The sequence below is a fragment of the Herpailurus yagouaroundi genome, unplaced genomic scaffold, assembly GCF_014898765.1.
Source record: "Herpailurus yagouaroundi ecotype Mexico unplaced genomic scaffold, PumYag 217, whole genome shotgun sequence".
Taxonomy (NCBI): Eukaryota; Metazoa; Chordata; class Mammalia; order Carnivora; family Felidae; genus Herpailurus; species Herpailurus yagouaroundi.
In genome coordinates this window covers 2,697,488-2,724,941 of record NW_024412448.1, presented here as the reverse complement: position 1 = coordinate 2,724,941, position 27,454 = coordinate 2,697,488, and the positions used below count along the sequence as shown (strand labels likewise).

The 27,454-nt window shown below is 51.7% G+C and overlaps 1 protein-coding gene across 6 annotated transcripts in view; it reads right to left on the bottom strand.

The window, feature by feature from the left end:
- The window catches only part of TNRC6C (trinucleotide repeat containing adaptor 6C), a 95,561-nt gene that overhangs the window by 42,152 nt on the left and 25,955 nt on the right, over nucleotides 1–27,454 (bottom strand). For all 6 annotated transcript variants that reach the window (XM_040456539.1, XM_040456536.1, XM_040456537.1 and 3 more), the window contains one exon: nucleotides 10,173–12,788. In XM_040456539.1, coding sequence (XP_040312473.1) covers nucleotides 10,173–12,570 — 2,398 coding nt within the window. In that variant the 5' untranslated portion in view covers nucleotides 12,571–12,788. The remainder of the gene's footprint in view (nucleotides 1–10,172; nucleotides 12,789–27,454) is intronic.

Sequence of the window (27,454 nt, the reverse complement as noted above, 5' to 3'; positions counted from 1 at the left end):
CTGACTAAAGACAGTATGGAATGAGCTCCCTTGATGCTCTTTATTCTAATAAGATGCTGTAATATTGATTAATGACAAAAGGCCGTGCAACCTATGAATCATTTTAAATTACAAGCTCCATGCTGAGCAATATATTATGTAAATTATTGCCCATAACAGGGAAGTTAGCCCTAATCAGTTATTGTCAGCAACTGCTAACCACACTATTCCCTATAATTACACAGAAAACAATCATGTATATTGGGGAAAGTAGTTTTATAAACTGAAGGGACAAAATTAAATCAGGAAAATTAACATAGCTGACAAAAATTATGGATGTTTTAGGAAGATAAAATAATTTCGGTGTTGCTAAAGGGCAATCAGCTGTAAAAACACTGATTTATTGTGGGTAATTAAATAACAAACTCATTTAAAATTTGTCACCCTTATACTTCCATCTCTTTGAAAGGCACTATGACAAATTACTTAAGGAAGTCAAAATGAAGAATAAATATGAAGACTATGTTAATTATAGCTAATCGATTTTTACCAAGAATTTTCAATCCCTGTTAAAGCGGTGCAAAGGTCTACAGAGCATTTCTGTACACAAGGCTAACGGTCTATAAGCAGCACGTTTCAAAATCCTACAAATGGAAGAATGGCTATTTACCCTCGAATCAAGAGAACAAGATTTCCTTTTTTTTTTTTTTTTTTTTTTAAGTGGTCAAACAAGAAAGGACTTTATTTCAGCGATGCCAACACTAGGAAGACAGCGGACTAGTTCTCAAAGACCATCTCCCCAGCAATATTTCCATCTCGAGTTGATCCCTGGCAAGAATACAATCGGCTCACAGTGCCGAACGGACACGGTACATCGTAACGGGTGCACGACGGACGCTCGAGAGGCCCTGGAAAAAAGAGGTGCTACAACCTTAAGGCACACTGGCAAGCTGTGATGCGAAGCAAACACGTTCAGTAGACAGAAAAGAATTCTAGGCACATACTACGAAAATAATCTCCACTGTTCAGTGCCTACTGCTGCAGGGAATTCTGGTATGCTTTTTGTTAATAATTTCATAGCGCTTCTTTTGCACAGATGGGCTCAATGAGGCAGAATAAATTTCTGCTTTACATTCGAAACACTGATACTAGATTTTTCAAAATGGCCTTTCAAATGCTACTGCCTTTTTTTTTTTTTTTTTTTTACGTTTATTTATTTTTGGGACAGAGAGAGACAGAGCATGAGCGGGGGAGGGGCAGAGAGAGAGGGAGACACAGAATCGGAAGCAGGCTGCAGGCTCCGAGCCGTCAGCCCAGAGCCCGACGCGGGGCTCGAACCCACGGACCGCGAGATCGTGACCTCAGCCGGAGTCGGCCGCTTAACCGACTGCGCCACCCAGGCGCCCCGAAATGCTACTGCTTTTGACAGAACATTTCTGTACTGTGGGGGTCACGAATTATCCCCCTTCTTCAACTGAACACCTACAGTATTGGGACTGAAAGAACACTAACAATGAAATGCCACTGGAGTATGTAGTGTTCATTCAACTTTACATGCACGGTCTTCATCAGAACGGAGAAAACAAAGTGCCCGTGTGGTACACACACAGCAGACTGGCAGAAAACGAACACAAAGCAGTCATAAGGCCGGAAACAGAACAGCCACTCCGTCTGACCAGTGACCCTCATCTTCCGTGCTCCAGACAGTGAAATCCACAGAGTGCATTCTTTCTTTTGTGAAATAAGAAACCAACTCTAGCTTGTTCCACGGGTGCTACCTCTATAGTTTTGTGTAAGTATGACAGGCAGTCCTTATTGGGAAGAAAGGATCAGTTAGAAAATGGCCGATTAGGGGCGCCTGGGTGGCTTGGTCAGTTGAGCGCCCGACTCGCGTTCCGCTCAGGTCATGCTCCCGGGGTCGTGGGATTAAGCCCCGTGTTGGGCTCCGTGCCAAGCATGGAACCTGCTTAAGGTTCTCCTTCTCCCCGCCCCCCCCCGCCCCTCTCCCCGGCTCGTGCACTCTAATAATGTATTTTTTTAATTTAAAAAATGGCCAATTATAATTAAATGAAGGAAAGATAAAAGACTGAAATTGCATCGACTGAGCACCTGAGTGCCAGCTATGTGCTTGGCATTTCTAGGTACCGACTTGAATATTAACGAGATGGGATTTTGTTCACACCAGTGGCCATCCTGCTTACTATAAATTTATTACAATGCTTGGTTGGCTACTGGCTTATGGAGGGACAACGAATAGCTGGTAGCTATGGCAAGAATTAATTTTTCATATTTGAAATCAAGACAGATATTTACATAGCGAAGCTCTCTATACAGGAGTTTTCGCTCAGTCAGATGGTAAAGTCTCCTACTTTTCTGAATGCCTCGTTTCAAGAGCATTCATTTAAAACTTCTCTTCCAGACTCAAGGGACTCTATGTGAGGGTTACAGATAAGGTCCTTTTTCACTGGCCACGTGGCCTCCAGCTGCTCAGAAGAGCTAGATGTTAGAAAGGGGACGTTTCTTTAGTTTTCATTTGAGTGCGCTAATAGAGATTTTAAATGCACTCTTTTGCATTGATACAAGGGGGAGCCAAATTGTACTTTTAATGGTCTTATTCATTCCTTTTGAACTGAAGGTACCTCCAGCAAAAACCTGTGTCCGTATCCCCAGGGTGTGCACTGAGAACTGTCCCTCCCACCTCTCCGGCAGGACGCTTCCGATGCCGTTTCTCCTTCTGCTCCAGCCCCACTTACCACGCCCCCCAAAACACAGGAAAGCGAAGATGCCCCAACCAAACACCCCCCCCCCCCCCAAATCCCATATCCACAGAAAGCAGACTGCTCAGATGACTCCTCTTAGTAGCTACCGTGTGGTGCTTAAAACACAATCACTCTGGCCGGGGCGGTCCTGGCGATCTCTCTCTGAGGTCGCGGTGTGAGAACAGCTGCGCTCCTGGCAGCACCTGCCGATTCTCTCCGCAGGTGACTCCGTGTTTTGGTATCATTCTTATACCGAAGGATGACGAAGGGGCGGGGGAGCTGCAGGAAGGACAGCGTTCTCCAGCTTCTGCTCTTTAAGAGACTGGGGGCAACAACACACACGTCTCGTCAACCTAGGCAGAGGGGTCCTGAATCCAGTTTGTTCCAAGTTTTAGTTTATCGGACGGGTGATAAGCCTCTTCCCCGATTAGCTTGCACAACCTCTGCCTTTGGTTATGATTTTGTGCTGGAAAACTAAGTGATAAAACAAACCTACGTAGTATCAGGGGATTAAGTACCCAAGTGCAAAGTGCAGTGGGCCTGTGGCAGAGCCTTCCCCGACCTGCGACCTGCTGGGGGCAGCCACAGTGATTACCCTGGGGCGGGGATGGGGGGGTGGGTTCCCTGCTGGAATGCCCCGCCAAGGCAGTGGAGAGACACGCCTGAGGAGCTGGGGAGAACAGGTATAAAACGGATAAAAAAAATCCTGCGATTCGATCAACATGAGCAGTGCGGTCCCAGTTTACCGATCGGCCTATGGCATTAATATTTCACTTCCATTCATTGCTGGAAAACACAGCCCCCAGCAAGGTTTTATGACGACACTATGCTGCTGGTTTAGCTCGGATCCAGTCTACAATGGCCTTCCTATCTGACGCTAAACTAATTCTATGACTAGCGATCTCTCAACTCCCTGACCCCCCGGTTCCTTTCAAAGCGTCGATCTAAAGGTTTGGGCGAAACCTGAAGAGTTCACCCTGACATTCTCCCCCAATCTCATTGTTAGATTCAGAGTCTGCCGTGAGGGTTTGTTTACTTTACATCAAAAGTTTAATTAACTGATATTCCACGTTCTCCTGGGTCTGCAAATTGAGTTTTAAGTGTCCAGAACATTTACTTCTAAGTGTATTAATCAGGCCGCGGAGTATTTTTAGGATCCGCGTCCTTCCCTTAGGAACAGAAGTCAACGCTATGCTTGCACTTCCCCACTCTGGGCCACACCTCCAGTGACTGTCAAAGTAACAGACGGGCTCTCCAAAGACTCGGTAGCTCTTTGCCGCATTAGGGCACAAGCGAGCAGGTCCTGCACACCTGGCTCACGTTCTCGTGAAGTCACGGGCACGTTAAGGAGCAGGTTCTGCGTCGTGCCGTCTTACACGACCCGACTGCCCCACGGGTCCCTCTCTGGCAGCTCATCATCCCTGATCAAGACAGGCAGGGGGACACTTGTGCAGAGTATTACCACGTTCCATCTCCTGAAGGGTTTGAAGCAGATCCAAACAATCCGGTTTATGAAGCTCTGTTGCATTCCCTAAATCACCTTCCATTTTCCTCAGGCTCCTCAGAAAACAAATTCATACCCGCATAACAAGACTGGGACAAACGTGAGTGTCCTAAGTATAGCATTTCCTTCTGTAAAACCAGACACACACAAATGTAACTGAGGAAACAGGTCTTGCACAAGAGGTCAATACTCCCAAGTGACCATGACCAACAGCTTAGAACCCCAGCTCTGACACAGCTGCAAGTCTGTGTGAAACCAGCAAGGCCGACAGCAAGCCGCCGAAAACGTGCAAAGGACCAGCTTTATGAAGAGCAGAAATTTCGTCCGTTAGTCGGGTGCATCAGTTAGTTGCTGGGAGTGCAGAAGCCTGGAAGGTTTACGAAAACCAGTCGGGGCGAGGCTTCGAGCCACAAGGTGACTCACAGCCTGATGGGGGCTATGACCGCTGCTGCCATGAGTGATGTCACAGTCCCCGCCAGGAGGGCCACGGGGCTGACCTTTGCGTGGATGAATGCAGAGGGCCAAAAGGAAGGAGCGAGCTGTCATCGCTAGGAGGCAGCTGGTGTGACGGGGGGACTGCTCCTTCTACAGCCTCCAAGAACAGCTCGGTGCGCCAGGCTGGGAAAGTGACAGGCTTCTACCTCCTGTAACCCCTGAGGGCGACGAGCTCTGCTCTCACTGCACAGAGTGCCTGCTTCAGGCCTGGGACTTGAGTCCCTGGGGTGACGTGGGGCAGGAATCATACCTCCGTGTGACGGCTCAGTGGCCCGGATGGAGAGGGACACTGCCGTGAGGGGAGACGTGGGGCAGGACCCCGGCCCACATCACCATCCGCTGAGCTCGGGAGTTTCTGCCCGGAAGACACCGGTCTCACTTTCTGTCCGTCTCCGTCAGGCGGCCAAACACAGCCCGCACCGCCCCCGCGCTCTTGCTGCGGCCCCGCGATCGCTCACGCGCGTCAGGCCTGACACCTGCAGGGGACACCAGGGAGGTGGAAAACCACTGCTATGGTTGCATGGAGCGCATTTCCCTTCCCTTCCACTCGGTGATATTAGGTGCAATTTGTTAAAGAAAAATCACCGGTAAATATTTTTCACATAGAAGAGAACGATTTGGGCGAGAGCGTCTTTATCGGGGGTAGAGGTCTCATTCTCTGTCTACCACAACACCCGGGAAGAGTAGATCCTAAGGGGAACATACCAGAGAGGAAAAAAATCACTAACGCGACACGGTTCCAACGTCTGTGGGGCCGTTTCGGACGCAGGCTCGCAGAATGGCAGCGGGCAAGGCGGACACCGCACACCGGGACCTCGCTGCGCACGCGCGGGCCCTCAGTCGGCCACTTTCCACCCTGTACATTGAGGCCCAGGGCTGCGAGGTTCCAGGAGAGGGGGTGCGCAGGTGCACCGTGCGTCAGGAACCCCCGGCCCAGGGGCACGCTGCGGCGGGAGCTTTTTCCAGAAGACCCTGAGCAGAGCGAGGGGGCGCAAACACAGACACTCAAACCGTGACCTGGGAGGAGTGGCACTGGGGTGAGGATTCCCAGAAGAAGTCTTGGGCGGACGGGACAGGACAGTCGTGTCATGCAACGCCACACGTGGGGCTCGAGCTCCCAACCCTGGGACCAAGAGTCACATGGTCTACGGACTGAGCCAGCCAGGCGCCCCATGACAGCTATTTTTAACCATCAAGTCTTCTCAGAGCGCAAACATCCCCTGGGGCGCTAATCACACCACAGTCCCCGTGACGTAGCTCATCACCTCTGCCCCCAGACCGCACCTCGTCTCTACGTCCGTATCCTTCCGTTTCTGGCTTCAATTCTCTTGCTTCCCACTTCTCCTCATTCTTTCAAGTTCTTTACATAACATTTTAAAGTGCTTAGAAATGTTAGTTATAACCTGGTAAAAAACAGGAGTCTCGAACCCCAGCGCCCCAGGGAACCAGCCGGTTCACGCACACAGGCCCCCCTTGCAAAGCGCCCGTGACCTCTCAGCGGGGAGGCATGAGAGGCGGGGGGGGGGGGGGGGGGGAAGCGACGAGGCTCACGGGCTTCCAGGCAGCCGCTCTAGCTGACCGCTGCCGTCCGAATCCAACGTGTCAGCTTCCGGGATTTCAAGAGGCCGGAGATCTGGAATTTTATATAAAACGTTTTCGTTATAAGTGCTGATTCATACGAAAACGTGGGCCGCTGAAGGCACCTCTGTGGATGTGTTGCAGTCCACGGCCCACCGGGTGTCTGACCTTTGGTTCGGGGAAGGAGGCGTGTGTGCAGGCATTGGCTACAAGAGCCTTGAGCTCCAGAGAGGATTCCCCATACGGCGGCCCAGAGCAGACTGAATCGCCAAGGAATCTCAGGAGGCTGCGGAGGCCACGTCCGGCGGGTGGACCGGCGCAGGGAGGGGTCTGGAGGGCAGCGAACTGAACTGAACTGAACTGACCGCACAAGGGGAGACAGCCCTCCTTACGCTCTAGCTGCCGGATGCTTACAGCGAAGACCCAACAGCTAGTCACGTGCTCGGCGGCCCTGCCCGAGGTGACGATCTCTGCCCCCCTCTTCCTCCGCACCACCGACACCCCGCACAGTCGCTGGCTCACCTGCGAGCCTCGGCCCTCCTTCCCGGATCACACCGCCACCAGGGCAGGGGTTCCGCCTGTTCTGTTCCCTGCTGTCCCCCAAAGCAGAGCGCGAGCCGGCGCACAGTGGGTCCTGACGAACACACGCAGAGTAAATGAACGCCCATCTACTGTGAAACCGACCTCTGGGTCCCAAACGCTGTCCAGCAGCCCTCTGGGGACCCCTGCTGAGCCCTCTGCTCCGTCTCCTACGTGGGCGAATGCAACCCTCGCCTCTGCTCCTGCCCGCCCCGTCTGCACTTGAGGCCGGGGTCCTTGACACCCTCAGAGAAAAAGAATCCCGGAAGGCGTCTGTCACCCTCTGGCCACAGACACCCGGGCCTCCTCCCGGCTGGATGCAGGGAGCCCCTCCCTTTGCATTTACTCTCCCTCTCTACTGGCTCCTTTCTGTCCGTCTTCAAACAACAAGCTGAGTTCTACCGTCTTAAACAAAACCTCGGCTCCCGACCCTGCCCTCGACTCCTGCCGCTCTCCCCCTGCTGTGCCTGCCGCCCAAGCTGTGGCTGGGACCGGCTTCCACAACCAGCCTCTGCCACATCTCCACGGGACAGATGTCTCCCGCCGTGCTCCTGGGTGAGCCAGCGAGGGACATGCCTACCGGCCCGCTTGCCAGAGCTCTGAACCCCCCGTGCTCACCTTTCCTCTTTGTTCCCACACCCGGTTTCCAAGCCCGGTTGCTGCCACCTCTGTCTCCATGGTGCTTTCCAGCCACCGTCCCAACCCAGGCCACCGTCACCATCAAGACCCTGGCTGAGCTTGGCTCCTCCTCTCCTGCTTTGCTTCCCACTGATTTTTGTGGTTGGGACGATTCTACAAAGAGGTCTGATCATTCAATCTGTGAAGCTGCTCACCGGCCTCTCAGAAACCCCTGGGCACGACCTGGCTCCTTCGGAGGCCTGAAAGGCCCGGCCCAATCTTGCCGTGGCCCCTCTCCAGCTCTTCTCTGCAAGGCCTGCCACCCCACCCCTCGCCCCAACCCCAGATCCCTGTGAACTTCTTTCTGCTCCTCCCACACCCCGCCTCTTCTCCGGCGTGGACCTTCTCAAGCGCCCGCCCCTCCATCCGAAACACTCCTCTGCGCTGCGACCCAACGTCTGCTCAGCCCCGACCCCTCGTGGTCCAGACCCTGGTCGGATGCCATCCTACGTGCCATACTTTGCTGGCCCTGACTATCGGGCACCATGCTAAAGCGGTCCACGTGGAGGTTCAAAGGGGGCAGAGCTCCTGTCTTCCACGCCGTTACGTGCCTGGCACGCCAGGGTGTTCGACGATGTATCTCCAGTGAGTGTAGGTCAAATAAAGGGATAAAGGCACCAGTTCCAGAAGCACTCGTGTAGATGGGCGTGAGGGTGTGGTACCAGGCGGTGGGGGTGCACCAACGGTTCTCCCTTCGTATCTGTTTCAGTGATGTTGGGTGGTCAGAGCGATGTTTTTGAAACCCACATCTCTGCACAGGACAGAGTCAACAGCCACTCAGCATCCATTCTCCTGCCTTCTATGAGGCTCACGGTTCAAACACGTCACCTTCCAGACTCCCTTGTGTTGGATTTTGGATGCAGATTCTGTTCCACATATAAGGTGACCGACTGAGTGACCGTGAAGAAAGGACTCTATGTTTAGTGTTGTCTTTACGGCACGTTTACGAAAATTTAGGGATTCCAGTAGAAAACTGGAAGGAATCACTGATACGCTGATTACAGAATAAGGAAACAATAGGATCTCAACAGGCTAGGGGACTGGAATCCAACGTTTACTGGGTGCAAAGTTCTACGCTTGGGACCAAGGGGCCAAGTGCACAAGGAACAGTCCTGAGCAAGGAAGGGCTTCGTAGCAGTCGTAACGAAAAGAGGTACTTCAGACTTTAAGCTGAATTTAAGAAAAACAGTGTGACGCGGCTCCAAAAGGCTAAAGGGAACTTAGAGCGCATCACAAGGAGTAGGATTCTGAGGAGGGAAGGAGGTTACAGCCTCACCCGATTCTGCGCTCGCTCGTTAGAGCCACACGCGTAAACCCACGACATCAGTTCTGGGCACAAAGACCCTCCTTGCCAGCTAACAGCTTATCCAGAGGACAAACAAAAAGGAGTTAAAACCATGACCGTGAGGAGGAGCTCTAAGGAGCCAGGAAGACGTCCCGGAGAACGGGTAGACGGAACAGGACTATGTGCCACACTGCCGCTCGAAATTCTGCGATATGGGACAAGAGGGCCTGCCGTGCTCTGGGTAGTCCCCAAGGACGGCACTACGCGAGCAATTACAGAAGCCAGAGGGAGGCTGGTGACGGCACCGCCTGAGGAGACATGACACAGCCAGAGCAGCAGGCGAGAAGGGCACTGGGCGGGAGGGGGCCTCCCCGGTACCGTGGGGGGGCCCTGACGCAGAGGCTTCTAGCTGTGTGGGGAGCGTGCAGGGGGCGGGGGGCCCTGACTTGGACTGTACTCTCCTTCTGGTTCTTCTGTACCCGGGGACTCTGTGATTCGGGGGCCCGGTTAGGGGCCGCTGCTTAGGCAGGCTCCACGCACCAACGTCCCGGCTAGAAAGCGGGGCCGCTGCCCGCTCCCGTCACAAAGCCCGGCTGGATCTTATCTGGACCCCACGCGGTGAGTACTGTGTGTTCATCCTGCCACAATTCCCGCTCCCTGGGGGGGAAGATTCTGGTCTGGGCCTTCTTCCCGTCTGCCAGTGTCCAGCAGAGTGCCTTGCGCAAAGCAGGAACTCAAAACCCAAGGTTTGGTCTAATTTTAGGATTTTTCTTCCGACTGGAATCACAACGTGCCTTGTATTGTATAACGCCACTCCCGCTACACGCACGATTTCATCTCAGCGCAACCACGCATCAGGAACGCCCGCGGAGCTCTAAAGCTACCAGCGAACGGGCTTCCCGCAGACCCACGTCACCAGAGACGCTGCTGACTGGTCCCCCGGCCCCCAAGCACTTCTAACCAAGGCCCGGCTGGAGGACCACCGGCTCATCCCGTAAGGAAACGAAGACTGTCGCAAGGAAACACCAGCTGACACAACGGTCCCCGGTCTTTTCCCGAACGGGGAGTATTTCTTCTTTACTCTCCTTAACACTGGACGTGCCGAACCTCTCTGTCTCTCTCGGGTAGAAAGCTATCAGAGAATCCTACTTTATTTATTCTCCGGGGATAATATTTAAGTACGATGCCACAAGGCGAAGGGCACTTAAATCAACGTCCTCTGCTACCTCGAAACGCCACGGGGATACGTACACACCCGTGCTAGGAACAAGCGATCTCGCGGAAGTTCGAGAGTCACCTAAGGGGCCCGCCATACCTGGACCGAGCAGCGGCGATCGACTCAGGTGGGCGCCGGCCTGCTGTGACGGCGGCGCCTCGACCACGTCCGTGCTGCTGCTCGTGGTGGTGGTGGTGGTGGCGGCGGCGGCGGCCGTGGTACTGCTCTGCATGCCCGGGTTGTTTCTGTCCCACATGTTTACAGTTTTATTATTGTAGTTGCTCGGGTCGCCCCAAGCTGAGGTACCATCATCGATTTCCATTTTGCGTCGAATGGATGGCGGAGAAGGCTCCTCCCAGCCCGTGGCCTCACTGTTGTCCTTCTGTTTGACAGGGACCGGACCCCCGATCCACCCGGTTCCCGTCTGCTTAACGGAAGCGGCTCCTCCCCAGTTACTCACATTGCTGTCTTGGGGTTTGCCCGCCCAGTTCTGCTGGGGGCCAGGTTTTAAAGACTCTCCCCAGTTTGTCCCTGGATTGACCTTTGCGTTTGTGCCATTACCCCAGCCACTGGTCCCAGACCTGGTAGCGTCGTTCCAACCAGACCCTGGCCGATTACTGTCGGCATCCCATCCAGAGCCATTTTTTTTCCCGTCCCCCAAGTGTCCGAGGACGGAAGACGAGTCCGCCCAATCTCCCCCTCCAGCGCTCCAGGCCGGACTGGATTTTTGTCCGTCTCCCCAGGTTTGAGATTTGGGCTTCTGGGGCTCCCCCCAGGTGGGCGACTTGTCCTCCTGGTTTCCGGTCCCACTCCAAGCGTGGCCGCTCTTGGCGACAGCAGCAGCAGCAGCATTATTAACAGCAGTAGAGCTTATCGAGTCCCCCCAGACCCCCGGGCCATTTGGCGCTTTGTTGCTGCCGTCCCCCCACCCTGTGCTCGCCGGCGCAGCAGCAGGCGGTGAGCTGACCCACCCGGATACTGCAGAGGTATTTGTACTGCTCACGATGGACCCATCACTCTTCGCCCCTGAGTGTGAAGGCTGAGGAGCCGCACAGCCCCAGGCCTCTGTCCCGTTGTCACTTTTCCTCTCAGACCTAGGGGACTCCTCAAATTCCCAGGCAGTGTTTTGCTTCACGGGAGTCTGTCCCCAACCAGTATTAGACAAGACTCTTGGGTCCAGATCGTTCCTTGGCAGCTGGATATGCCCTGGGTCTGGGATCCCTTTCTCTCGCCTCCGGCCTTCTGCTCCCTCCCTCCCGGGGCCCCCTTCGTGGTGACTGCCGGAACTGTCGCTACTTCCTTCGCTCGCCGTGGTTCCAGAAGACGCAGCTTTGGCCCAAGAGTTCACGTGCTCGCTGCCGGGCTGCACGGCAGCATTCTGGCCGCTGACGCTCGGCCCGTCCCACCCTGTCGATCCTTTCCCGTTGCCGTCACCGTTGGAATGCTGGTTCGGGGGCTTCCCCCACTCCCCATTCACACCGTTAGAGGCGCTTCGGGTGGGGTGGCCCCAAGCCCCCGAATGGATGTGACCGACGCCGCTGCCGTTGCCGCCGCCGCCCCGTCCCCAGGCGAGGAGCCCGGGGCCGGCAGGAGGGCCCGAGTCCCAGGCGTTACCGCCACTTCCTTCCTTCTGCGCCGCACTGCTGGATCCGTTCTGTTTAGCGCTCAACGCCGAGTTCACAGTGTCTCCGTTCCCCTGACTGAAGCCAGAGCTGCTGCTTCCCGCGGCAGGGTTACCCGGGGACAGGCCCCACACGGAACCGCCGAGTCCTTCACCGCCGCTCCCTCCGACTTGAGAAACCGAGGATCCGTTAGCACCAGGAAGGCCTTGCAGGTGGGGTGGGATGATGGCCCCCATGCCGACGGCCATGCCCCAGTTTGGCAGTCCGTTCGTCTGCATTGCATTGACAGGGTTTGGCGAAGAGTTCATGGGGTTAGTGTTATTTGGTCCATCAGTGTTAAGGTTCTGAGGTTGTACGCTGAAAGACACATTCTGAGAAGCGGACGTTTGTGGTTCTGTGCTCTCCGGCGGCAGCAGGCTTCCCCAAGCACCTAAAGTGCCCGGCGGGTTCCCGTTCTGGTTGCCCGCGTTTTGACCTATGGCACTGACCGGACTGCAAATACTGGAAGGGTTGCCTGTCGCCACAGTTCCTTCGTGTCCGAGTACGGGCCAGGCAGCGGGGTTGGCATTAGGGTTCAGGTTAAGATTAATGCCGGCATTGGAGTTGGAAGCACCCCAGCAATTCTGACTTCTCCCGTCTCCGATCATGCTGTCCATTTTCCCATCCCCGCCGCCGAGGGAGCAGTGAGCTGGGCCCGAGCTGGGGCCCGCGGCTACGCCCCACACTCGGGCCGCGTTCCCGTTCCCGTTGGCGCCCCCTGCTCCCAGGGCACCCTGGTTAGAAGGGCTCTGGACGGGCACCCCGTTGGTGCCATTACTGCCGTTCGTCTTCTTGGTGTGTCCGGTGAAGGCGCCCTGGGCACTCCCCGTAGCCATGCTACTGTTCTCCGAGCCACAGTTGGAGGCAGAGTCAGTGTCCGTAGTGCATTCTGAGGCAGACTCAGTCTCTGTTCCTGTGATGGAAGGCCACGCCTCCTTGTCGGTCCTGTCTGTGATCACTTGGTCCCAGCTGCAGCTGGCTTCGCTTCTGTGCGTGGGCTGCTGTCCCCGGTGGGAACTGTCATAGTGATCTGCCGATCCGCCGTGACCGAGATCTGCAAAAGATGAAACACACGCGGAATTAGATCTTGCTCGCGTGGGTCAGCGGAGCCCCTGTTAACTAGTCTTTGGGAGAGGCCCCTCATCTCCAGCTTCAATTCTGAGCGGCACGTGCTAAAAAACGACTCAAAGGAAACAGTTATTCGGCATCGTCCTAAGTTCCCATTTGAAAAACGGCTGACGTTTCTACAATTATATGCGTTCTGACCACGACAGCACAGCGTCATCCCTCTGGAGGAGCCTCACAGGACGCGTGAGCACGCGGGCGTCTCGGAAGGCGTCCGCCGTAAAGGAAGCTGCATAGCTGAAACGCAGCACGCTGGAAATTTCGGTGGCCGTGGCACACCTAAACCTACTCAGACTTTGGAAATGCCGGGGACGACGTGTCCACACGCGGCCTTGAGTCCAGCCCGGAGTTCTCTTCAAGACCTCCAGCCGGAGCTAGCATAGAGTACAGAGGCTACACCGCTCATTTAGTAGAAAACGAGTGTAAATACGGTGCGAAACTGCGGAACAGAACCAGTATTTTGGGGGTGGGGGACAGAGGGAGAGAGAGAAGAGGCATCAGAAAATGCTATCTTGTTATCAGGGGTACCAAGGATTAGTTATACTATTAATTTATATGTGTAATGACATTTACACTATTTATCTAGTATGACCAGCAATTATGGCTTATCATTGTTTCCTCTGTGTTAATAACAACAAATGAGAAGTCTCGAAGGCTCTCCAAGGATTCCTTCCACCCTTGCTTTCCATTTCCTTAACCTGCAGCCTTCTCATTGGAGACCCCCAGAATCACTTTATACAGTGTCTTCCTATATTGCATTTATATCATTTCACTCTTGGTGAAATGCTTTTAAAGAAGAATTTAATGGGGCGCCTGGGTGGCTCAGTCGGTTGAGCATCCCAGTTCAGCTCAGGTCATGATCTCACACTCCGTGAGTTCGAGCCCCGCGTCGGGCTCCGTGTTGACAGCTCAGAGCCTGGAGGCTGATAAGGATTCTGTGTCTCCCTCTCTCTCTGCCCCTCCCCTGCTCATGCTCTGTCTCTCTCTGTCTCAAAAATAAATAAAAACATTAAAAAAAAAATTAAAAAAAAAATAAAGAAGCATTTAAAGGTGAAATGCATTTATTTTTTTTCAAAATTACTTTCATTTATTTAAAAAGTTTTTTTTAATGTTTATTTTTGAGAGAGAGAGAGAGAGAGAGAGAGAGAGAATGAGCACGCGTGTAAAGTAAGGGCAGAGAGAGAGGGAGACACAGAATCCAAAGCAGGCTCCAGGCTCTGAGCTGTCAGCCCAGAGCCCGATGCGGGGCTGGAACTCACGAATCATGAGACCATGACCTGAGCCGAAGTCGGACGCTTAGCCGACTGAGCCACCCAGGTGCCCCAAGGTGAAATGCTTTTAAAGAATCCACCATTTGGTATCTGCATTTTATTTCCTAGTTATTCGAGTATTTCTAACATTGCAATCCAACTTCTATTCCAACGGATTTTCCAGCAGACTGCATTACAAGTATGTATCACTCGGGGCACCTGGGTAGCTCAGTCCGTTAAACATCTGACAGCTCAGAGCTTGGAGCCTGCTTTAGATTCTGTGTCTCCCTCTCTCTCTCTCTGTCCCTGCCCCACTTGTGCTCGCTCTCTCTCAAAAATAAATTAGCATTAAAAAAAAAATTGATGTATGTACGTATGTATCACTCAAAAGTAAATAAAATTAATATAAAAAATTAATTTAACTTATACATACAACTCACACAACTTAGAAATCTTTGACAGTTTCTTCAAACAGTATGACAGATAATTGCAATAAATATTTCTTCTCTTTTACAATCCTTTCATCATTATGTTTTCTTCAATTTTTTTAGTAAGAAAAAACTTACTCCTAAGGCAATAAAACTGGGCTTCCCCCTTAAAATTTAATGAAGCTAAAAGAAAGGGAGAGAGTGCAAAGAATGATCATCACTACAGCCACAAAGAACATCCTAGAGACAACTTCAACCTTAAAAAAAAAAAAAAAGAAAGAAAAAGGTTTTGGTGTCTGATTTAACTGGGAGGTGATGAATTTAAGCTATTTAAAAAAAATGTTTATTTCTTTATTTTGAGAGAGAGTGAGTGAGTGTGGGAGGGGCAGAGAGAGAGAGAGAGAGAGAGAGAGAGAGAGGCAGAGTGAGAATCCCAGGCAGGCTCCAAGCTGTCAGCACAGAGCCCAACGCGGGGCTTGATCTCACAAACTGTGAGATCATGACCAGAGTCGATATCAAGAGTCGGACACAACCGATTGAGCCACCCAGGAGCCCCTTTGCAACCCCGGTTTGTGACAATTTCCCCCACGGGTTTTGTGTGTGCTACAAAAACTAGCTTTTGTAATAACTAATTTAAAGAAATGAATGAGCCTCTTGTCATTGAACACAGAAAATAAGACCAAGTTAAAAAACGGGGATTATCGCTCATTATCAACAAATCTCCCACTGTTCACTCCCATCAGTCCTGCTTCCTTCAGGGACAGGATATACCAGGAGGCAGACCACTCCCCTCCTGACCAGGCTAGCCCTCACCGCAACCCACACCTAGAAGCCAGGACAGAAACAACCTGGCTTCCGGTGTGTCCCTTCCGAGACCTGGAGTACCTTCTGGATACATCGTATTATCATTTCTCTCCCGTAACAGGTCACAGTGTAAGAGTCCGTTCTCTCTTAATGGTCCAGAGGGTTTGGGCAAAATGCTTTCTGATTACTGCTCACCTCCCAATCTGATGGACTCACACACAGTTATACCTCAGGTCTGAAAAAGGTGTTTGCATCCTTGATGGTACGAAGGACAGCATCACAGGCCAGTGGAAAAAGGAAGGCCTAGCTAACAAATGCTGTTGGGACAAGTGGCGAGTCATATGGAAAACATAAAAATAGATCCCTGCCTTCTTTCATATACCGAAATAAGTTCTAGATGGATTAAAGACCTAATTACGAAAAGTAAAACTTTTTAAAAGATGTTTATTTATTTTGAGAGAGAGAGAGAGAGAGAGAAAGAGAGAGACAGAGGGAGAGAGGGGGAGAGCACGCACATGTGCACAAGTGGGGAAGGAGCAGAGAGAGAAGGAGAGAAGGAATCCCAAGCAGGCTTCACGCTGTCAGCATAGAGCCTGATATAGGTCTCGATCTCACAAACCATGAGATCGTGACCGGAGCCGAAATCAAGAGTCAGAGGCTTATACGACTGAGCCACCCAGGAGCCCCAGTGAAACTTTTTTTTTTTTTTTAATTTTTTTTTTCAACGTTTATTTATTTTTAGGACAGAGAGAGACAGAGCATGAACGGGGGAGGGGCAGAGAGAGAGGGAGACACAGAATCGGAAACAGGCTCCAGGCTCCGAGCCATCAGCCCAGAGCCTGACGCGGGGCTCGAACTCACGGACCGCGAGATCGTGACCTGGCTGAAGTCGGACGCTTCACCGACTGCGCCACCCAGGCGCCCCCAGTGAAACTTTTTTAAGCTCAATAAGTAAATACAGAAAGCTGTCGCCATGACCTGGGGCATTCATCTTCTTAAAGAGTTGATAAATCTGACTAGTTAATATTGAAAACACTTGTATGACAGAAGATATCATACAAAGGAAGCTAAAAAACGAGCCACAGACAGGAAGAAGAGAGAACAGATAAACAGTGATTATCAGGATAAAGAACTCCTAAACTCAATGAGAAAAAGACAAGCCAACAAAAATGGGAAAAGGAAGATGCAAGTTAGAGGATGCCTGCGGTAGCTGCTAAAACATGAAATAACAACCAGTCTCATCAACCATTAAGAGACGCACTTGAGCACCACGAGACACCATCTTACACTCTGGTCATTTTACACAAAACCATGAGGACTGATTCCCTTCGGCAGAGGCGAGAATGGGATCGAGCAACGTCCGGAACGTTTCTAAAATAGAGATCTGAAGCAAACACGGCAAAAGATGACGTTGACTGCGTATTGTAGACAGTTGTATCATTTTCTGTACACTTTCTGCTACTGCAAATGTTTAAAAGAAAAAATTAAATGCTTAGGGGCGCCTGGGTGGCTCAGTAGGTTCAGTGTCCGACCCTCGGTTTCAGCTCAGGTCACGCACGGTCCCAGGGTTGTGGGATCGAGCCCCGCGTCTTGCTCCATGCTGATGGCGGAGCCTGCTTAAGAGTCTGCCTCTACCCCTCCCCTGCGTATGTGCGCACGTCCCCTCTCCTTCTAAATAAAAACGAAACAAAACAAAAAATTAAATGCTTCATTGTGATAACAAAGGCGACATAGCTGGAATCCCAAAAGGTACCCAAGATGAGTGGCCACTGTTATTAGACAGTAGGAATGCAATTAAAAGATCGAACCTCTACTGTTCGAAAACTGTCCTAACTTTACGCATGCAAAGAGATGAAAACACCAATCTGGTCACTGAGTTACGTTTAATTCCGGAGGTGAGTTCCTCGAGGGCACGGATGCATCTTTTGAGTTTTAGAGGCATCATGCCTGCCACGTGGCAGGCGACCAATAAAGGTTTCCTGGACAAACCAAAGCATATGCGTCGAGTAGCGAACCTGAGTTCCAGCTAAAGGCGCAAGTGACCCCAACAATGTGAAGTCCCTTCACTCCACAAAGACGATGACAGACCACATAAACCCTAGGGTTCTCAACTCCAAACTGGACGATTTCTGGAACTGACAAATACTACACACACACACACACACACACACACACACACACACACACAAGTTGCAAGCGACGTGTGTGGCATATTCAATCTTAAGCAAAGATTTTTTGTGGTAAAACAGACATTTCCCATCTCCGCCCTTTTCGAGTATACAGTGAGGTGGCTTGAAGCACATTCACGCCGCACAAGCATCAGCACACTGGAGTGTATACCTGTTCCACACCAGCTCCTCCTTCTGCCCCGCCCCCCAGCCCCCAGGCTCTGGTCACCACCACTCGACTTTCACACTCTGGGACTCTGACTATCCCACGAACTTCCTATAAATGGAATTCGTGCAATCTTTGTCCTTTTGGTCTGGCTGATTTCAGTCAGCATGTTTTCCGGGTTCATTTGTGTTGTAGCAGGTGTCCCAATGTCCTTCCTTTTTCCTTTAACGTTTATCTTTGAGAGAGAGAGACAGAGAGAGACAGAATGTGAGCGGTGGAGGGGCAGAGAGAGAGAGGGAGGCAGGCTCCAGGCTCCGAGCTGTCAGCACAGAGCCTGATGCAGGGCTTGAACTCAGGAACCATGAGATCATGACGTGAGCCGAAGTCGGACGCTTAACCGACTGAGCCCCCCAGGTGCCCCGAGAATTTCCTTCCTCTTTAAGGCTGACCCACACTCCACTGTATGCATACGCCACATCGTGTTTACCGACTCATCCGTCCAGGGACGATCTGGGTTGTTTCTACCTTTTGGCTACGGTGAAAAATGCTGCTATAAATACGAGTGGACAAATACCTGTTCCAGTCCCTCTTTTCAATTCTTTTGGGTACACACGCAGAAGTGGGACAGCGGGGTGACGGGGTAAATCCATGTTTAATTTCTTGAGGCAATGCCACACTGTGTCCCATAGTGGCTGCACCATTTTAAGCATTTCTAACAGCAAGACACGGGGTTCCATTTGCTCCACATCCTTGACAACACTTGTTACCTTCTGTTGGAAAAACAGCCATCCTAATGGATATTTTTAGAGTCGAACTTACTTATTCTGTTTAAAATAAACAGAGTCAAAGACAAAACGCTACACGGTCTGGCAAGAAAACACCACAAAACCCAGTGCATTTTCAATAAATACCGTAGAACAATTCCAACATATGCCATCCTGTTACTCAGATGATTTTGTTTTGGAATTTGCTATAAATATTTATAATCAAAATATGAAACTGTAAATAATAAATATGAATACAAAAATGAGCCAGAACATTTGAGACATTATGAGATGATAAAATATAGGGGCACCGTTACCGCTTATGAGAAAAATAAACAAATGCAGATCTTTACATTTGCTAACACTCTGTAAGAAAAGGCAATTTATAAACTTCCCTATGAGGCAGGAAGAGGCCAGGGCTGACAAATACTTAAATTCTGTACTTTCACAGATAGTTCTTTGTCTTTAGAGCTTTCCAACACCAACAAAGGGCCAAGGACCAAAGGCTAACGCTGGATTCAAGGAGATGACCATGTGAGAAAAGTAATTCTTTTCATTAACAAAAATGAAAACATCTCAAAGTTTGAAGTACCCCCAGTCATTAGGCTAAAAAAGGCTGATAACTGCACCGAGGTGCAGCCGGGGTATCAGAGGCGCGGGGGCAGCCGGCTGTCTCTGTCAGTACGGCCATCTTGGGAAGAGATGACCGCCGTGACAATAAGGCCCCCGCTGACGTTCGTTCCTTCCCAGGGTCTGAGGCAAAGAGCTCCAGAAAAGCAGGAGCAGGGCAGTCCTGGCAGGAAGGAAAGTCACTTCTACGGACATGCCCGACATATGAGACAGCAGATGGGCAGGATCAAGTCAATCAAGTCATGCCTGTGAGTTTAGATGTGAGTATCTCTAGAAACTTCCACTTAAAAATGATCTCAGGGTGGTGAGTTTGAGCCCCATGTTGGGTACAGAGATTACGTAAAATTAATAAATAAATTAAAACTTAAACAAAAGAGAGAGAGAGAAACAAAACCTCCCTGCGAACGTCCCCTGGCCGAGCTCCCCACTTCTCGACTGGGTTAGGGTCACAGTGCCCCAGGAGCCCCCCCGCCCCCCGAAGCCACCCTGATCCTCTGCAGGGAGCCCCACACCACGTGTTCTTTCCAGACGGACACCCAGCACATCGCGACTGCGCGCTGCAACACTTCAAAGGGCTCCTAACGTAAAGACCCAAGTCTGCGGGTCACCCACCGGGCTTGGCTGTCTCTCGGGACTCCATCTCACACCGTCCCTTCCCCTCCTCTGTGCTCAAGCCAGGTCCACCAGACTCCTCCACCCGCGCTCTGCTCCCCACGGGCAGGGCCTCGCTAGCAGCTGCCCCCGACCCGGACTCCAGGCCTCCTCTTCTCGCCCATCTCAGCTCCGCAGACATCTCAGCCGAGAAGCGTTCTTCCCTCGCCGCTGGGGCCCTCGGACACATTAAACTTGACAGTCTGCTTTCCTTTTCATTCGTTTAGACCAGGGCCTGGCAAACATTTTCTGTGAAGGGCCAAAGAGTAAATATTTTAGGCCCTGTGGGCCATATGGCCTCTGAAACAACCACTCTGCTCTGTCACCGGGGTGGCAAAAGCCGCCGTGGATAATACGTAAATGAAGGAGTATGGCCGTGTCCCAACAAAACTTTATTTACAAAAGCAGGTGGCAGGCTAGATTTGGCTTGCGGGCCGCGCTTGCCAAGCCCTGATTTAGATGAGAACTATCTCGGAGCGCCTCCTACGTGCGGGCATCATGCTGGCGACACAGTGCTGAACCAGACAGACAAGCTCCTTCTCTCATGGAGCGTACATCTTGGTGTGCGTTATTCATCCGTGTGACAGTCTGTCTCTCCCTCTAGGCTGTAGATTCTGACAAGACAAGGACGGCCCAGTTTTTTCCTCCCGTGTTCGGTAGAGCATCTGACACGATTACAATTAGCAGTGAAAAAGTTTACATTTACAAAAAGTTGTAACTGACATTAGAAATCTACAACGATCGATCGCCTCTCGGCCTTTTGGCTAAGATCAAACGTAGACATCTACAACGGACACGTAGTGTCCTTCAAAGGTGGGTCCTGGAGTGAAGAAGTCTGGGGCAACACCGTTCTACTTAAAACAAAGCAAACTGCTGGGCCGTGTATGCCCTCCCCCACCGCCCCGCCGCCTGTACGGTCTCCCCCCGGGTCCCCCTGGGTCCCAGACAAGCTGCGGGCTCTGGGGCACCTTGTGGCCTGGCACACCTCCCGTCCCCATGTCGGTTTCAGCCGCAGCTGCTGACATTTCACGTCTGGCCTGCCATCACTGGGCACGCTGCTCCTCCCTCCTCCTCCTTTCTTCTAGTTCAGGGGCTCTTCCGTTTCTTACTTCTTGGTCCTTCGACAACATCAGAATAAACTAGGTCTCCAAAAATTAATTCAGTGGCAGTACGTGGAGACTGAAAGTACATAAAAAGTACCTAAAAAGTGGGGCGCCTGGGTGGCGCAGTCGGTTGAGCGTCCGACTTCAGCCAGGTCACGATCTCGCGGTCCGGGAGTTCGAGCCCCGCGTCGGGCTCTGGGCTGATGGCTCGGAGCCTGGAGCCTGTTTCCGATTCTGTGTCTCCCTCTCTCTCTCTGCCCCTCCCCCATTCATGCTCTGTCTCTCTCTGTCCCAAAAATAAATAAACGTTGAAAAAAAAAAATTAAAAAAAAAAAAAAAAGTACCTAAAAAGTAAACAGAAGGTATTCTTGTGTTTCCAAGGGCAGGTTCTAGGTATTTCTCTGAAAATTACAAATGCAAAAATAAATACATAAAAAAACCAAAGGGGTCTCTGGGTGGCTCAGTTGGTTGAGCATCCGACTCTTTTTTTTTTTTTTTTTTTAACTTTCTTGGAAAAAGCTTGTTTATTTATTTTCAGGGGGGAGGTGGTGGTGGGAGAGTCCCAAGCAGACTCCACACGGTCAGTGCAGAGCCTGATGTGGATGGACCTCGGTCTCATGAACTGCAAGATCATGACCTGCGCCAAAATCAAGAGTTGGACGCGTAACCAGCCGAGGCACCCAGGTGCCCTGAGTGTCCAACTTCCACGAAGAGCATGGAACCTGCTTGAGATTCTCTTTTTCTTTCTCTTTCTCTGTCTCTGTCTCTGTCTCTCTCTGTCTCTTTCTCCCTCCCTCCCTCCGCCCCTCTCCCAGCTTGCATGGTCTCTCACTTTCTCATTTAAAAAAAAAAAAAAAAAAAAAAAAAGCCGGGACTAAACATCACACCGAGCTATCGTTTTACTATCAGAAACAATTCTGAAGTAGCGAACCCTCTCATTTTACTTTCCCTTCAAGGAAGTGGCATCAACAGACACAGACAGGGCTGCGTGGCCGGCTCAGTCGGTGGATCGTGAGATTCTTCATCCTGGGGTTGTGAGTTCGAGCCCCACACTGGGCACAGAGATTACGAAATAAATAAAATAAAACTTAAAAAAATACACAGAGTTCAACTGCTATAAAGGGCATTATTGGGACAACTGGTGAAATTCAAGTGTATTAAATTCAGGTACACTAGCTAATGGGATTATGCCAAAGTTAAAGGTCCTAAATCTATCATTACACTGTGGCTGTAGAAGAGAGCATCTCTGTACACAGCAGCCATTGAAGGGCCGTGATGCCTGCAGTTTACTTCCGAATGCTGCTCCAACAAAACAAATAAATGAGCACATGTGGGAAGCGAGACCCACGCAGGATGGCCAACAGAAAGCCCAACGTCAACCCACAGAGTAAAGATTAGTAACGCGTTGCTCCTGTACTTTTTATATCAAAAATAAACAAGAGTTCTCGTTTGCTGCACATCAGCAAGTTGGGAACGCGCAGCCTCTTGTCAAAGACATGTGAGTTTCAGAATGCCAGCCACTCTGCCAGGAGAGGGCCGGGAGTCTGTTCGGCACCAAAGGTGGTGCCCTGGGCCCTGTTTCCCGAGGCAGCAGCACTGCTGAGACGGCCCTGTTTGGGGCGTCAGGTCTATGGAAACCTCACCGAGCCCACACGAGCTGACCTGGCTCAAAACCCGGAGTGCAAGAAGGAACGACCGCGGCCCTGAGACGGCCCCTTCCGGCAGGTGAGACCCCACCCCGCCCACACCCACCACACGTGTGAGACCTGGGACCCAGGCCTGGATCGTCGGTAGAGGACACACGCGTCAGGCTGTAGAGCAAATATTAGAACTAGAACACTGGGATTTCTTCCTTACCTTCTATGCTAAAAAATAAAACCAAATGCTAATTTTTCTCCATCCTCCACTTTGCTGGCCGTAGCTGAGGCTAAGACAGTAACGATAATCTAACCTGAGGGCCTTGCCGTGGGAGATGGGGACAGGGAGTGATATTTAGCTGGCAGAGTTAACAGGACCTACAGAAAGACTGGACATGTGGGGAGCGGGACAGGAGGACTCAAGAGTGAAGCCCAGATCTGGGGTTTGGGCGCTGAGCTCGGGAGCACCGGAGTAAGAGCAGTTCTGAGAAGGGGGAGGAGGAAGGGAGATGACGGTGCAGACTCAGCAGGGAGTCTGGGGTGCTCGCGAGACATCCAGGCAGATCCGCCCCAAAGTCCGGGGAGAAATCAGCCAGGAGCTCAGATGTGCGTGGTTCAGCTCATCAGCACAGGGCGTGTCCTTGTCCCCTCTGTCTCCGCGTGGATGGGGGCAACGCTGCCGGTGCTTTATCTAGCTCTTTAAAAGGCCACCAGTGCCACTCCTGTCTCCTCCCCATGCCCGTCAGCCTCCTCAACAGCCCAGCCGAGTGGGAGCCGCATCTAACAGGCGCCGTCCCTGAGCAGCATCCTCTTCCTCAACAGCGAGAACACGTCCACAGGTGGCACACGCCAGGAGACAAGTGCTCGCGACTCAGAGGTGAGCCGGACGTTCCAGAACCAGGCATGAGCAGCGGGAAGGGGCAGAAAAGAGTGAGAAGGCCGGGGGAGAAGAGCACGAGGAAGGGAGAGATGAAAGCAGATGAAGAAATGTCTCAGAAGCGACCTTGAAGAGTGTTCCAGAGAACTGCGCACGCCCTGCACTCCCGCACGGAGAGGACAAAGGAGAGGGCCTGCTCGGTCCCCAGCGCTGCCCGAAAAGCCTGCATCCACTCGCAGCGAGGGCCTTTGTCCCCAACACTGCAAAGACCGGCGGTCTTTACACACGCAGCTCTTTGGAGGGGCCGAAGAGGAGGCTAACAAGTTAACGTGCTACTCGTTATCGATGGTGTTATTACTTACTACGTAGGCTGCTACAAATAGTTTCTATTTAAACGTCTTTAGTTGTAATGAAAACGGTGGATAAGGAACAAAATGAAAGGGACAATTATTATGATGTTTTTCATTGTAATTAAACTTTCAGATCTCCAAACTAATATAAGTATTTATCTAAGAAAAGTACTTTTGTGGGCGCGATTTACATTAAACACATAAAAACCAAGAAGTTAAGGATGAGTAGTAACAATCCCTCTATGCTGTAAGGCTACGCTTCTGATTTTTTTGGCCCTATTCCTTGTACATTCATGTATTTCTGGTACATTCCCAGTGTCCTAGGAGTGTTCTTATTTAAAAAAAAATTTTTTTTTTCAACGTTTATTTATTTTTGGGACAGAGAGAGACAGAGCATGAACGGAGGAGGGGCAGAGAGAGAGGGAGACACAGAATCGGAAACAGGCTCCAGGCTCTGAGCCATCAGCCCAGAGCCCGACGCGGGGCTCGAACTCACGGACCGCGAGATCGTGACCTGGCTGAAGTCGGACGCTTAACCGACTGCGCCACCCAGGCGCCCCTGTTCTTATTTTTTAAAAGATTAAAAAAAAAATTTTTTTTTTTGATGTTTATTTATTTATGAGAGAGAGAGAGAGAGAGCAAGAGCTGGGGAGGGGCGGAGAGAGAGGGAAACACAGAATCCGAAGCAGGCTCCAGGCTCTGAGCTGTCAGCACAGGCCCAACACGGGGCTTGAACTCACGAACCATGAGATCGTGACCTGAGCCCAAGTCCGAAGGTTAACAGACTGAGCCACCCAGGTGCCCCTAAAAGATTTTTTTTAATGTTTACTTGTTTTTGAGAGAGACAGAAAGACACGGTGTGAGCAGGGGAGGAGCAGAGAGGGAGGGAGACACAGAATCCGCAGCAGGCTCCAGGCTCCCAGTGGTCAGCACAGAGCCCGACGCGGGGCTCGAACCCACGAACTGCGAGATCGTGACCCGAGCCAAAGTCGGACGCTTAACCGGCTGAGCCACCCAGGCGCCCCATCCCGGGAGCGTTCTTTCAAACGTCTCTCTGTATAGGGCAGGGCCCCGTATCACACCTGTCTGCATGCAACCCCCATCACAGTGTCCTCAGCCACTGCTCCCTTAGACAGACTCGTCTAGCTGAGCACACCTGCTTCCCAGGCCCACCTGATGGGCTTACAGGGACTCCTCAGGTGAACGGACCCGGTGTCTTCAAGAAGAGGACCTTGTGCCGTGACAGAGGCAGGCACAGGACACACAGGCTCCATTCCTTCGCTACTTTTTCCTTATTTTCCTTATTCCACTTGTATCTTGTTTCCTCATTTTTTTCCCCCTGCTCAAGAAGTTTTACGAGGAGAATCATGTCCTATTGCTTCAATGTTAAAAAACACCAACAGTTCGGACATAAAAACGTGTTCAGAAGCCCGAAAGGTCTCAAAAACTAAAAAGCAAAAAGTTATGATTTTAACGCCACGGTTACGGTTTTCAACTAAAGGACTTGTTTTGAAAACACCACGCACCGCAGCCTTCTTAGCGCAGCGCTAAAGACAGCACAAGCGCCCAGACACAAGCAGGAGAGCTGACATCGCCAACACACGAGGTGTGACGCCCTGAGCCACTTTGGAAAATCAGGCCAGACTCACTCGCCGCTGTCCCTTCCCCACGAGGATGCCTCTGAAATCTGTGGGCCTCTGAGGAGCACAGTTTGAGCAGCTCTGTCCCAGGGATCCCTAACCGTGTCTCCCCTCCCTGTCCTCCTGCCGTCACCACGGCCACGGTCTTTATCAGCAGCCTGCCACCTCCGGCGCTGCTGCCACGCACTCTTTTTCTCTTTCAGTTTTTTAGAGAGAGACACAGAGAGAGAAAGTGTGTGCACAAGCGGGGGGTGGGGCTAGGGGAGGAGGGAGAGAGAGAATCTTCAGCTGGTTCCATGCTCAGCACGGGGCCCTACATGCGGCCCCATCCCACAACCCTGGGATCATGACCTGAGCCGAAATCAAGAGTCCACCGCTCAACCGACTGAGCCACCCAGGTGCCCCCACGACATATTCTGATAATTTATTCCAAAAATGAAAATGTAAAAAGGCCGTCATTCTCTTTATGTTGAAGGCACACCATTCTTCCTAAGAAAACTTTCTGACTTCAACAATATTTGAATAACATGCTTCTCATAAACCAAGGTTCACAGAGGGAATTATGCAAAGAAGAATCTGTGAAGTGACTGGCTTCCTAGGAGCGGGATTTTGAAGTGAAAGAGAGCTGTGAAGCGAAGCGAGACCGTATTCTCTTACAGGTATTCTAGACTCTCCTGCGTCGCCCAGGGGCTCTGGAAGGCTAACGCGCCTGCGATCCTAAGTCTGAGAGAGAGTACAGAGTTGTCCCAGCCGTAAGACAGCACATAGCACTTTGAAATTGCAAGCATCTCCACACACACTGAATTAACTGCCCCTTAACAGATCATGTCCACCTCAGAGACGGGGAAACCTCTGTTTCAGAGAGCTCACACTTGGAAAAGCTGTTTCGGCTAACCAGCAGTAAGGGCTGAACTGAACCCTGCATCTAGTGCCCCTCTCACTCTACCATCCTCTCAAACGAGTTCTCCCAAAAGAGCTGGAAAAAGAAAAATCGAATGAAGTTTGTCTATCACGTTAAAATCTCTTTTCTTCTGCCGCTAACGTTCTAAAAATACATGTCTCTATGAAAATCTAAGTAACGTAACCGCCTTAAGTGATTAAATTAAAACGGGTTACACAATAGCATGATTTAAAGAGAAAAGCCTCCTTTTTTTTTTTTAAATTCCAAAATGTTACCACACACACATAAGATCTTCAAGAATTTAACTCAGAACTTCCAGCGGCTGGAGTAAGCAACATCCTAATGAGGGATCAAATTCATCAGGTAGGGAAGCGCCGACACGGTTCACCCAGCAACGTGCAGAACGCTTCGTCAGCACGAGCACTGAGCCACTGACAAACAGCCCGCTGCTCGTTCTTCACCCCCAAAGTCCCGGGGACTGAAAGGATCAAACAGCAAACCACACATTATAGAAAGGAATTCCGAACGCTCTCCACGGCTGAAAATGGTTCCTAATGCTGACTGATAACACACGGCGCCCGCCACTCGTCCTTCCAGGAGCGGGATGAACGGAACCACCGCGCTCGGCTTTTGACAACCAGCGCCGCCTCCCCTCCCACCGCCTTTCCCGTGCGCCAGGAGGTCGTGGAGAAGGCGCTCTGAATCGACAACTCCATCTCGGGGCACAACTCTAAATATTTCACCTGTCAACTTCCACAAATACAAGGAATTATGAAATGCAGAACAGAGTAAAAGGTTTACTGAGAACAACAGTCCAAGTGTCCACAACACTCAGCTTTTGGGCCTGTGCTTTCTGCAAAGAAATGGCTTGGGGGCAGGTGAGGGACCTATCGGCGGCGCGGCAGGACCCAGGGCAGGCCGCTGGGCGCTCACAGCTCGGGGGAGGGAGCCGGCAGCGCTGGGGGGAGAGCCGCGGGAGCCCTCCGCCCCCGCCCCCGCCCCCGCAGCACGGCCACGGCCCAGGTGGCGCGGCCGAGGTGGCGCAGCGGGTGGCCACGACGCCATTTTATCCACTCGGGGCCCCGGGCGCAGAGCCGCGCCGCTCGCCTCCCCGCTCGCCTCCCCGCTCTCCCCGCTCGCTCGCGCCGAGCGCCGCCGGGGGTGGGGTACCTGCAGGCGCGGCCCGCCCGGGCCCGGAGACGCTGCCTCGCGAGCCGGCGGGGGCG